General features: G+C 40.1%; 1 protein-coding gene across 4 annotated transcripts; it reads left to right on the top strand.

Annotated features, from left to right (window-relative positions):
• The first annotated feature begins 97 nt into the window (after nucleotides 1-97).
• Nucleotides 98-12,969, top strand: zc3h4 (zinc finger CCCH-type containing 4). 4 transcript variants are annotated; one of them, XM_055196505.2, is made up of 14 exons: nucleotides 98-391; nucleotides 4,188-4,419; nucleotides 4,584-4,691; nucleotides 4,788-5,016; nucleotides 5,124-5,272; nucleotides 5,377-5,473; nucleotides 5,570-5,706; nucleotides 5,792-5,893; nucleotides 6,059-6,170; nucleotides 6,319-6,428; nucleotides 6,515-6,924; nucleotides 7,010-7,326; nucleotides 7,591-7,833; nucleotides 10,248-12,969. In XM_055196505.2, the coding sequence occupies exons 1-14, from the start codon at nucleotides 312-314 to the stop codon at nucleotides 11,843-11,845; spliced, it is 3,924 nt and encodes a 1,307-aa protein (XP_055052480.2). In that variant the 5' UTR covers nucleotides 98-311; the 3' UTR covers nucleotides 11,846-12,969. The 4 variants fall into 4 exon arrangements, with proteins under 4 accessions (XP_055052480.2, XP_055052479.2, XP_055052478.2 ...); XM_055196504.2 differs by having other exon boundaries at nucleotides 5,374-5,473; XM_055196503.2 differs by having other exon boundaries at nucleotides 5,124-5,287.
• The last annotated feature ends 1,370 nt before the right edge of the window (nucleotides 12,970-14,339 follow it).

Genomic DNA, 14,339 nt, shown 5'->3' with positions numbered 1-14,339 from the left:
AACATAAGCGCCGTATTTGGGCTTCGGGATGCGATCGGTCATTTCCGTAACTGACGTCACTGCGCACAAGCCCACCCCTTCTCCTCGGAGAAGAAGCATCGCCATTTTAAGTGAACGAGTTTCATTTCACACCGCAACTGTAGGACGGAGAACCTCAGGAACGTTTTCAACCTATTTCTCTTTTAAACTGTTAGTGGGGAATTGACTACTATGAACTGAATCTCATCCTAAAGCCAATCAACAAGTAGCTCAAAGTCAAGTAACGCATAAGACAGTTGATTTTTTGTACTGAATGTAGTACGTTAGAGGAAATGGCTGTGGAAAGCATGACTGTCCATCCAAACTCCCCAACAGCCAACCACGAACACAACAGTCTTCTCACTGACGAAAGGTCGAGTAATATCATCATATTTCTATCCAACTATTGATTTGTCCTTTGCTTTTTACAAACACAAAAAGCACGGGCATTTGCTTTTTTCTTTCAAAGGGATTAAAGTCGCCTTTTCTGGGAAACGTACGAGGTAACGAAACGCCATCTTGAAACGTTACACAGCGCAATCTGGAAGGTCATACCCGAATCAGGAAAACATTCAGAATATTATCATATTTATATTTTCAGTCACTTTTTTTGCTTTTAAGTGATCGAAGACCAAGTGGCCACAACTGCGCTAAAACACTGGTCCAGTAACTCAGGTTTTTATCGTCACAGATAAAGAGCAAACGGACAAAAGAAAAACACAAGTTAACATTATTGGTTATTAATAGGAGATTAAATATCCGAACCAAACGCACTGTACGATAAGCATTCGCGTAACGGGTAAAATTCCTCCCTTGGCGATACAGAACGGAATGTGCAGTTTTATTTATCGCGAGGCCTAGCATTAAAGCTAGCAATGCTAACAGTTAGCCCGTGATTTACCATTGAAACGACAACAACAACGCTGCTAACGGAAGCAAATAAATAGCGACGACCTAACATTGTTAATAACTTGCCGGTTTATTAATCCGTCTTTAATTTAGTTAGTTGACGAATTCACGACGGCAAAGTTTAGCGTAACGCAATATTAACTAGGTCGGATGTGATTTAGCAATGCTAATTTGTTATCTTCTAGCCTGCGTGATAAACGACAAGCTACGTACTTACATTTTTGCAGACGCCACTGTAATGTAGATATATTATAATTTAAAATATATTTTGTGCATGTTCAACTTATGTTTTTTTTTTTTTTTTACATTAAAACGCGTTATATCAGCATCTTTATACAGTACAATTTAAGATAATTTTGGGGGTGTTACTACTTTAAAATTATTTGATATGGTATATTTAAAAAAACATTTTTAATTTAATAATTATTTTTTAAATAAAATTACGGAAATGAAAGATCCTATTATTTATAAAACAGAAATCTTCCTGATTCTGCTACAATTCCTCCATTTACAAACTTTATTTCTTACACACCCCCCTCATAAGTCAGTGCTTTGTCCAATGTCCCAGAAGCATTAAATGTCTTATCAAAACATGATGCAAAACACTTATGTGCTTAACCATGCCACCATTGTTTGCAAATGTTTTGTCTTTTTGGCCCACAATGTAGTACCTCTCACCTCCCATCATACATTTGAAATAATGTTGCACAGTAAGTATTTTATTTTCATGTAATTACCAGAAATTTAAACAGCATAATTTTATTTTGAACGTTAAGTTTAAAAACTGTTTGCAGGTAGTAGTCTGTCATTGCACAAGTGTGTATCTAAATGCGATTGATACTTCATATGAGTCTTTGAGTTACAGTTTGTTTATTTAAGATCGCTGTAGCTGTCAGGTCATCTCTATGCCAAGAGTCTTCACTTTGACATTGCTTAGCAATCATATTTATTTGACATTTTGGCAGCCAGTTATTTACAAAAGGCTTAATAGGCAAGTAATACAGGTGTTACAAAACTGTGTAATGGGAGTATAGTACAGTGACTATAAAAACTTTTTTATAGTTTTTTTTAAACCCAGGTCCATTGCCTGTCTGGACTTTGCATCTTTTACAGAAAGACCCCCTCTATTTGGTAACCACTGAAACTTGCACATATTCTTTCACAGGAGGTTATAAAAGATCAAGTAGATCATTTTGACAGATTTGTTGTTCATGCAGTTGTAGTTTGTAAATTAAATACTAATGTAATATTTCAAAGGCTTTATGAACTGTTCAGAGGGATAGATGTCATGTCAGATTAATCTTTTTTTTAGTGACAGAGCCACAGGATAATGCCAGATCTGGTTCACACAGTTCATCTCAAAGGAGGTTTCTAACCTTGTACAGCTGAGCTTCGGTATTGTCCTGAAAAATATACCTAAATAGTGGAAACATTTAGGGTTTGCTAGAGTAGTAGAATTTACCTTATGTGAAAATTCATTACAATTGTTGGGTCAGGAGCAGATATTAATTGGTATGCAGATGAGTTGGTTGGTTTATTGTTTTTTACCTCTTTCATAGTAAGAGCTTTCATTTAAATTCATCTGGTAGTACTCGTGCCAGAAGTTGCACTGCATGAACTGGTTGTTTTAATAGGCCAAAGTTGACTATGTGATACTGTCAAAATCTAATAGTACAGAAGAGTATATTCTCTTGTGTGTTTTGTGTCATCCTCTCATTGTTAAAGCTTGATAGTCCTGCCTGAATTACGTGCGTTATTACTGTACATTAGGGCTGGGCAAAATTTTGCCTGCGATTTTCATGCATGTCTCATCGGTGGAGCCGGTTTGGTGGTTAGTAGTAAATCACCATCACCTGCTTTCAGATGGAGCGGCATTTACTACACAGAGCTGAATTTCACAGAGAAACTAGGCAAAATCGCATTCATAAATGTGAAAAATTTTCTCTGATAGTGTATTCGATTTTGCCTAGCTTATTGGTAAAATATGGCTTTGTGTAGTAAATGCCGCTCTATCTGAAAGCAGGTGATGGTGATTTAGTACTAATCACAGAACCGGCTTTGCTGATGGGATGCGCATGAGAATCGCAAGCGATTTTTTTTTCTACTGTACATATTGTTTGGTGTATCTCAGCTTTGCTGTCACTACAACATTACTGGTAAATTGTGTGTAAAAAAGCTTAGGTGCATTAACGGCATATACTGTACACTGAACATATACCAATAGTATAGATGGTTTTAGCAGTAACAACATAAACAAGCGGCTGTCGATGTCTGCACGTTAACTTCCGGTAAACTGCGCTAAGAATAAATAACAACAAAGTTCTTTAAACGTAGTTTATTTATATAACAAGCAAAAAACAAAATGTAGATTACATAGGAAACCAAAACATTTGTTATTTTCAACGAGGCATTTGTTCAAGAGATCAGTTTAGCAACTAGTCAGACCATTAAAAAAACGAAACCATAAGTAAAGTTCGGATCCAGACGTGTATCGCCTAAAACCGTCTATACAAATATACACATACAGTGCTGACAAAAGAGTAAACTGTGCAATACGTAAACAAACGTTACACCAGGAGATATAGTACACATGTATTATATCCATGTCGACATTTGTGTAATAGATGTGTGCATTCATCAATGCAATGATAAGGACTTGTGAGTTGTAAACACAAAGCAAATATTTGACACCTCTAGTCTGGTGCATGAAGTTGCAAATTATAGGATTGCATCCTGTCTGAAGATTGGCAGCCCTGTTGATAAGGAGTTCTTTCTTGCCTTGCGTCACAGTTTTAGAGAATGAAATGTTGTTAACATAACATCCCTTGCTTAGTTATGGACACTGTCAGGAAAAATAAAGAAAGCATTGTTAATAGCAGGGCCAACAGAAACAGCCATGTCGTAAACTAAAATGTAGACCCCCACTTTAACATTTACCAGTGGTATGAGTTTTCTGCCGAGCATTTTGCTGCAGTGTTGAGCTGGTTTCACTTTATAGGCATATGAGCTACTCACCTTCCTGCTAAAATCGTCTTTCATTACTCTAATTTGCATAATTATATTTTATAGTCTACATTTTAAGTAGTATTTTATTTGTTTTAAAAGATCTAATATATTAAGACAATTATTTCTGAAACTACTATGTGTGTCTGACCTCACATGAGTTTACATCCCTGACTTTATCGTAATTGCTGCTAACCTGTCTGTTCAAAAAATGTGCAGTCCAGTTCTGAGTTATAATGTATGTTTATGTGAAACAGGCAAGAAGAGGGAGAACTGGAAGAAGGCGAGTTGGAGGATGATGGTGGAGAGGCAGAGGTGCCCAGTGGTGAGGGAGCTGAGCCCCAAGACAAGCCACGTCCTAGCAAGGAGCGCCATGTTAGTGAATCAGATGACGAGAAGTCACATCGGCGCAGAAAAAAGAGAAAGAGGGAGCGAGAGAGGGAAAAAGAAAAAAGGAGAGCCAAGAAAAAGCGCAAATCAAAGCACAAGGTCAGTTTATATGTTGTTGTGTGTCATTGCTGTGCCACTAGTGTCACCAAAGTTGCAAAAATATTTATATAGATAGACCCGGAACTCGAAAATCTGACTTTTGATGAAATTTGATTGACTACTTTTTTTCACATTCTGTATTATATTTGTGTCTGATACAACAGCGCCATGCATCCTCCAGCGATGACCACTCAGACTTCAGTGACGATTCGGACTACAGCCCAAGCGAAAAGAGAAAATACAGGGAATACAGTCCTCAGTATCCTCCCTCTGTAAGTACATGTTTAATTCAGATTTTTAAAGTTACACTCATGCCTACAACTGCCAGTCAGTCAGATCAGGTGTTAATCCCAGCATGTGTTTTATAGGCCCAGGGAGGTTACCCATCTGCACCCTCTGGCCATGGAGGTCCCATGTCAAAGAAAGGCAACTATATGAAGATGGATAAACAGGGCTATGGTGGCTATGATGACTATGAGGAGGACAACTATGAGGGTGAAGAGGATGAAGACATTGGCGATGACTATGATGACTTCACCAAGGAACTGAACCAGTACCGCAAGGCCAAAGAGGTTGGCGGTGGACCGCGTGGCAGAGGTAAATGTTAATTTTGGTGACAGCTTTGCTGATTCTATTAATGAAAGCAGTCTTATGTTTAATATCTACATATATGCCTTGAATTTTCAATGTATACTTTCACTCAGGTGGTAAAAACCGTATGAAAAATCAGAGAGGTCGTGGTAGAGGAGGGATGAGGGGACGTGGTGGGCGAGGAGGAGGTGGAAGAGGAAGAGGACGGGGCAAAATGGGAGGTGACGATGATGGAGATGGAATGTATGGAGATGACATGGAGGTGGGTCTAATAAAGGTATATCTTTATTAGATAACTAGTCACTATTCATTTTAACATACTTGGTTGGTCTTTAATTTTCTCTTGCAACATATTGAATTTAGCAGTATGGAGATGATGACTATGAGAACATGGGAGAGGATGACTATGATGACTTCTCAAAAGATCATAACCCGTACAGAAAATCAAAAGACAGAGGGCGAGGTGAGATTTTAGATTAAAGAACATAAGATCTTAGATTAGCTTGCTTAGACATTATCTATATTTGAGTAATTTTGGAACTTCATTTGTTTTATTTAGGTGGGAAAGGTGGGCGAGGTCGTGGGCGAGGCAAAGGAGGTCGAGGTATGAATCGAGGCAGAGGGAGAAATCGAGGGAGAGGTCGTGGAGGAGATCAGGGTCCTGATGATGATAACAGTGGAGAGATGGATATGGGGGTAAGACAGGTTACCCTAGATCTCCTGCCCAGAATGAATCAATCTGCAGAACATAAATTAATATGTTGTTTTCTGATTGCTTAAGGATGGATCTGGAGGGCCAAGAAGAAATGAACAGGAGAAACATGGCCCAGAAAAAAAAGGCAAAGCCATTTGTAAATACTATATAGAGGGCCGCTGTACATGGGTAAGTACAGTCATCCTGCATTAGATTAAGTTAAAGATTAAATAGTTTGCAGTGTAATTGTGTTGTTTTTATGTTTTAAGCATTGAAAATCAATCTTGTCAAATCAAAGGATATAAGATCGCATATGAATGATTTTTGTGCTAACTGCTGTTAATTGATCATCAGGGTGACCACTGTAACTTCAGTCATGACATTGAGCTGCCTAAGAAGAAAGAACTTTGCAAGTTCTACATCACTGGCTTCTGTGCACGGGCGGAAAACTGTCCCTACATGCATGATATCCTTTATATCATTTAGCTTGCTGATAATGTCATACATGCATTATTTAATACTTATAACCCATATGGTTTTACGGTGCAGGTGAAAATATTTGACTTTTGATATTGCGTTTCCATGCATCAAAATATTCCTTGACTCTGTTGCACGTGATTTCCCATGCAAGCTGTTCCATACCACAGGCAACTGTGTAAATGGTGAGGAGTGTATGTTCTCCCATGAATCCCTGACAGAAGATACTCAAGAGTTGCTGGATAAGGTATGCATCACGAAGCATTGTAAAAGCAGATGTATTGTTTTTATTTATTGTTAATACCCTCACATTTTTTGTTTTTGGAAATGAAGATGTTGGCAGAGGATGCCGAAGCAGGTGCAGAGGATGAAAAGGAGGTGGAGGAACTGAAAAAGCAAGGAATTAATCCTCTTCCAAAACCACCTCCTGGTGTCGGTCTTCTCCCAACTCCCCCAAGACCTTCTCCTGGAGATCCCTCTACACCTGTTGACTTCGGAATGGCTGCACCTCCTATGGCCCCCAGTGGTCCACCAGCTCCAGGCCCTGGTACTGGGCCCTGCCCAGGCCCTCCTCCTCCCTGCCCAGATGGAAACAACTTCCAAGGACCACCAAATCCCAACGGCCCTCCACCACCCATGGGTCCCCCACCTCCTTGTGGAGGTAATGCGGGCAAGAAGATCCCCTCTTTGTTTGAGATTGTGGTAAAGCCCACAGGACAGCTGGCACAAAAGCTGGGTGTCAGGTAAGTTTTTATTTAATTTTTGTATAACACTATCTTGTTTAATAACTTAATTCAGAAAGAGCTAATACAGATGCACTCTTTACAGAGGACCAGGCCCTGGTGCTGCTCCTACAGGAGCCCCGGGACCTCAGGGCCATCCAGCAGGTCCCCCTGGTGCGCCTCCACCACGCTTCCCTGGTCCACCACCAGGACACATGGGTCCTCATGATATGCCTCCTATGGGCCCACCTAACATGAATCAAGGCCCTCCATCAGGGCCACCAATGATGCAGAACTTTGGCCAGGGAGATGGACCACCAAACCAGGGAATGATGCCTCCAGGGGGTGGATCTGGAGCCAGCTTCTATGATAATTTCTACCAGCAACAGCAAACCATGGCAATGGATGGAGGTGGAAGAGAGGGTAAGGTCACATTCTTAGTTGGCAAATGCAAATTACTCATATTTCAGTTAACTTTATTGCCGGTGATTTGCTCAATTATTCTGTTAAATTAATCATATTTGAATTGTTAAAATCACTTGAGAGGTTAAATTCACCTCTCATGGATTTGCATCCCTAGGTGCATTGACCTAGTGCCATGCTCTGCCAGTGGCGCTTTCCCATACTCTGTATAATTCCTGAAATGTAATATTAGTACTAAGCTTTATGTTTTATCTCCTGGTACAGGTGATGGCTTTCAAGGAGAAAGTGGTGGAAACTTCAATGATCAGCCATCCAGGAACCAGAACACTGGCAGCATAGAGGGTATAGCTAATGTAGGTCCATCTAATCAGTCTGGGATGGCAGTGCCAGATTTCCTGCCTCCAGCACAGCGTGTGCTGTTTATGAGACTCCAGCAGAAACAGCAGGAGGATGAGGAGAGAGCCAAGAGGTTGGCTGAAGGTGGAGGAGCAGAGAGAGAGAATGAAGGTAAAACTGTTATTATTGCATGTCTTGACTGTATTTGCCTTTTGTGTCATGCTGTTGGGTGGCAAAGGCGACTATCTACACAAGTAGTAGTAGGATTTATAGAGCACCTATTACATGGCTAAAAACAATGTTATTTGGTGTAATACAATGTGTTTGCGTGGTTTATGGTTCATGAAACACATTATTTTTCACATACTGTACGTAATTGTTGCTCCTTTATGCACTGCCTTCCTGAAACACATTGGTTTTGTACAAAGCACATCATTCTGAAAAGTGCAGTGTTCTCTGATTGGCCATAACCTGTACATTGTGATTGGCCTAATTACCACCAGAAATGTGACGCGCGTTACAATGTTTTAAAGATTAGCTCCCAATGCAATATTGACAGAAGTTAATATCGTCTTTACTACCTTATCTATACGAGTCGAACCTGATTCAGAAAATGCAAATGGCTAAGCTGATCGATCAACTTTACCAGCGCGGCTTAAGCAGGGCGTAACAGATTGGTAAAGTAAGGATACTAAAACATAAAACAATGTGTGCATTTGTGATCGTAGAAACGACAAACAAGCAGCGCTACTCTACCTGCCCAAATCTCGTGTTTGAGTCATGGTTTAAACAGTCAGTAGTAAATTCTTAAAAAATTAAAACATGGACTACTTACAGGCTGTAGATTTAAAGATTTAAGTCGGAGCCGATGGTGTAGTGGACAGTGCTTCGACATATGGTGTAGACGCACTTCCGATGACCCGAGTTCGAATCCCGGCTCGAGGTCCTTTGTCGATCCCATACCCCTCTCTTCACCCTGTACTTTCCTGTCATCTCTTAAAATGTTTTAAGTAGGAGACGATAACTTTCATCTTATACTTCGGGGTTTGTACCTTTGCATATCGTTAACATGTACTAATATTAGGGCTGTCACGGTTATGAAATTTGGCTGACGGTTAATTGACTAATAAATATGACTATTATGATGATTAATTGCCTGTTTTTAGGGCTTTGACTATTTTGACGATTAATTGTCTGTTTTATTGCTTTGACATTTAATTCTCATAAATTTTTTTCTTTGTTTTTGAAATAACTTTCACACATTGATGTGAATGTGATTATTTAAATTAAATATTTTGCAAGGTAGCAAGGCAGTAAATATTAATCCACATAACACTAAAAGTAATCCAATACAGTCTCGTTTATAAATGTGCTGCAGTTCCCCCTTGTGTTTTTAGAGAGATGTGCGATCATTGCGGTGATCTGAAATCATCGCGATGAGGTCAAACAATCGCGATGAGACGATTATTTAGTCGTTGTGACAGCCCTAACTAATACACACCTACACACCAAAGGATGTGTAAAATCATGAATTGCAAATAAGTGCTCTTTAAAAAAAATGTGCCTGTTGCTGTAATGCAAAAGAGAAACATCAAATACAAATACATTCTGAAATTGTTTTTAATGTAAATTCACCTAAACTGTTACCTGATAATATAATTTTGACTCGTTTAGCTTAGTTTAACTGTATTAAATGGCAAAATTAAAAATAGTAGGATTATATATATATATATATATATATATATATGAAGAGTTTCGTTGCAGAACGAGATAACCACCGTTTTGAAATCGCGTTTTTTGGTTGTGCATTCCAATTCATTTCAATGCAACTGCAGTTGGTTTGTTTTGATTTAAACCTTCATAACTTAAAAAATACAGCTAAGTAGCACCATAAAACAAAATAATAACATGATAACATAATAATAAACATGTTTTGATAAAAAATGGATTTATCTCGTTTTGTAACGAAACTCTTCATATACATATATATATATATATATATTTGTATATTTAATTTAAAAACAACTTAAGAAATTGATATGGTTATAAACTTATCTTTCTCGTATTGAGGTTTTTAAAGCACTGACATATATGTTGCTAAAAGCTATTTTTGGGCAGGAAATATCTCAAGGACTCCTCAAAGCCTGACCCTGCCCAGGACCTTATAATACAGTAAACATCCTCTGCTGGAATTGTGCCACCCTAAAAACTTTTCTCCACTAGATGGTGCCTTCTTAGCACAAAGTTTAACTAAGAGAGGCTGATGTTTCAATAGACATTTGAATACCAAAAAATACATTAAATAATTAAACCCATGCTGTGTTCACATACGTGGACATCACATGTTTGTTGTTTGACCATAATACTTATTTTTGTGTAACTGGAAACTGTTGTACACAAACGTGGACAATTATACTGCTTCATGTTAAAAAAAAAATTTTTGGCTATTATATTTATTGGTTTTTCCTAACCCCAAATAGCTGGAAGAAATCTGAAAAAAAAGACAAACCAAATTGCTTTGAACCCTGTGTTGTTGTTTCTGATCTCTGTTAACTTCTACTCTCCCAATTTCTGTTTGTTTACAGGAGATTCAGCAAACTGGTATTCCAGTGAAGATGAGGATGGTGGTGGCAGTGTCACATCTATTCTAAAAACCTTGCGGCAGCAGACCCAAGCCCCCCCCAAACCTGACGCAGTTAACAGTGACCCTCGTCTGCACAAATCTCATCCTGCACCGGCACCCAGTCGACCAGCAGACCCCCGGCTAGCACGAGACCCTCGTCTATCCCGGAGCACAGACTCTTCTCAGGCACCTGAGGCCAGTGCTTCATCTTCTCTATCCCCCACCCCGTCAGACCCACGTCTTGCTCGGCTTGCACCCGCACACACGCCTAAACCAGAGCCCCCTCTTATGTATAAGCCCCCGCCCCTGACCGCCCCAGCGAGCAATGAGGAAGAGGAGACTGAAAGGGTTCTGAGGGACAAGCCAGTGCCCATCCCCCTCGACCCTTTAATGGGTATGGCACTGCGTGATCCCCGTTCCCAACTACAGCAATTCAGCCACATCAAAAAAGATGTAATCCTGACCAGGCCTTCATTTGCCAAGGCAGTGCTGTGGAGTCCTGAAGACCTCATCCCTATCCCTATTCCCAAACAGGACTTGCTCCCACTGCCCCCTGGCATCCCTCCGGTTACTGCCATAGACCCCCGGCTGTCCCGCACACCTCCCCAACACCATACGACCCTGCCCCCTTCACTGCCGCCTTCCGCTCCCTCTGCCGAGCAGTCTAATCAGCCCTCCTCTTCCCTCCCAGACTTTGAACTGCTCTCACGCATCCTAAAAACTGTGAACGCCTCATCATCCAGCCCTCAAGCAGCTCCTACAGGAATGTCATCCCCTCCGTCCGCTTCTGCAGAGAAGCCCATCGATCCACGTATGGCACGAAAAGCTCCCGCTGACCCCCGACTCCAGCCGCAAAAATCTGCCCTCAAAGAAACACCTGCTCCTCAAGTCTCTCCCCCAGCGGCTTCCTTATCTCCAACATCTTCCTCCCCAACCATCGCGCCCTACGACCCTCGGCTTTTATCAGCAGGAGGGTCGGTTCGAGGTGTCGGAGGTGGTGGCGGTGGAGGTAGTGGCAGCAGCAGTAGTGTGCTAAGTGGCATTAGTCTTTACGACCCACGGGCTCAGGGCACAGACAAGTCCGACGGCTCGGGGGCCGCTAGTCCTCCCTCTGAGTCTAAGTCAAGCGACGGTCAAGTGACTTCAACTAAACCCAAAGCAAAAGAGCCGCTTTTTGTGCGCAAATCTGCACTGGACCAGCCAGAACCTGAGAAGAGCACTACGGAGCAGACTACAGATCGCTACAACAGCTACAACCGCCCTCGACCCAAACCGTCTCCATCACCCAATTCAGGGGCTGCAGCTGGGTCGCCTGCAACAGGCGGCCAATCCGCAGCTGCCCAGGGACCATCCGGAGCTGCAGAGCAGCCCGCAGGGGTTCACAACCTTCCCGTATCCACTCTGTTCACAATGGTCAAGCAGGTCAGCAAACCCAGTGGCACTGGCAGCCCATTTGGCGGCAATAGCCCCGCTCAGCCTGATGTGACCGAACAGGACAATGCCTCATTAAAAGACGTTTTTAAAGGCTTTGACCCCACAGCATCACCATTTTGCCAGTAAACTCTCTCTTAACTGTTATATTCTATTATTGTGTCAACCACAAGGACTTAAGTGATGAGATAGCCACCCGTCAGGTCACATACCACACCACAGTATTCACATACAGATTTCTATCAATAGGGATTATGTCTGTAATAGTGATAACGGTAAATGAAAGCTAAATGTCTATTTTAAAACCAAATCGGAGATGTTTAAATAAATGTTAATTTTAAAGACCTCTATGGATGTATACATCAAGAGCTACTTTGAAGTACATTGATTTTGGCTTTATGAAAGAGAAGCATTTTCATCAGTTTATACCAAACAGGTTTGTTGGATAGTTACCCATTTACCCCATCCCGTCATTCTGCTTGAGTTAAATCGTAAGCTTGGCCAGTGTGATGAATTCATCGGTCCACCTTATCAAATGTGGTAATGGAGAAATCGTTCACTGCCACTCCCTCCACCACATGCAACTCATTTCTGAAGCAGTTCACTGGCACAGTTCCCCAGTGATTCCTTTTAAGAAATTTTAGCTTTGTTTCCTTTCACTGCTTAGTTTAGGTGACTCCTCCATGTCTGTATGAATGCCCTTATATTCCTAATGCTTAAGATTTGTGTTTAGTCTGTTGATACCACTCCACTTTGTTCATCAGATCGTTCCCTTGAGACCCACCTTTGTAAGTGTTTGTGTCCCGTGAGATCATTTTAATTTATTTTTTATACTGAAGCAGTCTTTTCTCTTTTTCTTTGTAATGTGGCTGTCAAATTCAAACATTTTATGAATGTGTATATATATATAAATATAAATATATATATACATATGTGTATAGTACATATTCTTCCCATTTGGATTGTAAATTAACTTGAACTGTGCAACAGATGATGTTGGAAAATATATCATGTCATTTTCTTTTGTTCACACAGGAAGATTCTAGCTCACCCACTATTTCCCTGAAATAGATTTGTCAAGGACTGCTCATAAGTATCTGCTTTTGTTTTTTGGGTTGCCTCTCTGCAAAATGATGGCTTTGTATATTGAAAAGTGTCCATATTTGACTAAAGGTAACATTTTGTAACCATTCATTGTAGGTGAAGTTGTGAAGTATTTAATAAAGGCAATACCAGATTGAAGAAAAAGTGAATCAGTGATGGTATCATGATTATGTGTGTGAACTATGTGACTCATTTCCTTTCCTTTAGATTTCAGAACCTCGGACTCTCCCAAGCCATTCATCAAAATAATAATAACATGACCTAACAATGAACAATACTTCTATGGCATTTATTAAACTTTGTTTATCGTAATATCGGCATTTACTATACATTTTTAAAAATAAGTGTAACTGTTAAGTAAGGAATAATTGACGACGGGCCATTGAATTATAAGAAAATAATGCACACCAAGGTGGTAATGCGGCACGACGCGAAGCGGAGGTGTGCATTATTTTCAATTATAAAATGGGCAGTTCTAGTTCTTCATTCTGATTGGTTGAATGCGTTCTAAGCCATGATAAAATATCCCGGTAAACCCATGGTTCAGACCGCATTACATAAGTATCACTGCGCCACTGTTGCTGCGTACTGATTTATGAAAATAAACACCACAGTCTTTAATCATATTTTCATTGTGTCTTTGCTGTGTATGCGTTAGTGGGGAACTCTGTTCTGTTTCAGGCACACTTGATTCTGAGGAACTACTTTGTGTGGCAGAAGAGTAATATTTGTACTAATATAATTACAACTTATTTGTGTTTCATTTTATGAAATTCTGCTATGCATATGAAGTAACCGTTTTATAAACGCAATAAGCCCCGCAAAGCAGTGGTGTTACAGTGCATTTTATAACAGCTAAAGGGGGTGTTATAAAATGCACTGGTGGTAACCCACTGCTTTGCGGGGCTTATTGCTTTATTATACCACAACCCTGTTGAATGCTTTATTCTGATTGGCTGAGAAATGTTCCAACAGAAATGTAGGCAACAGAGCAATGTTTGTGGTAACCGTAGTATAATAGGAATAATTGACTCCGGTCCTTTGAGTTATTTGAAAATAATGCCGCGTTACCACCTTGGGTGTGCATTATTTTTGTATAATTTAACGGCCCGGAGTCAATTATTCCTCTTATACCACGGTTACCGCTAACATTGCTCTGGTGCCTATTTTTAAGACAAATGACAAGTTAGGTGTGCGGTTATTGAAAAATAATGCATACCGTGAAACATTTCTCAACCAATCAGAATACAGCATTCACCAGACATGTGGTATAACTTAATTAATTCACCATGAACTAACATAAATTGACATTAACAAGAATTAATACAACTTAATTGATTAGGAAAAACTATTGACTTTTGTTAAAACTGTTCATGTCATGTAGTTTGTATTAATTTGGCATTAGGTTAAACCACTCTAAAATAAGACCACAGAAAAAGATCCTATCTAACTTTGTTGCACATGTATTCTGTTGTAAACATGTTTCTATACTGAGTACTGCCACACCCTGCTGTGATTT

The sequence above is a fragment of the Misgurnus anguillicaudatus genome, chromosome 24, assembly GCF_027580225.2.
Source record: "Misgurnus anguillicaudatus chromosome 24, ASM2758022v2, whole genome shotgun sequence".
In the NCBI taxonomy this organism is placed as follows: domain Eukaryota; kingdom Metazoa; phylum Chordata; class Actinopteri; order Cypriniformes; family Cobitidae; genus Misgurnus; species Misgurnus anguillicaudatus.
The sequence above is the reverse complement of the archived record's forward strand: the minus strand, read 5'-3'. Positions and strand labels throughout refer to the sequence as shown.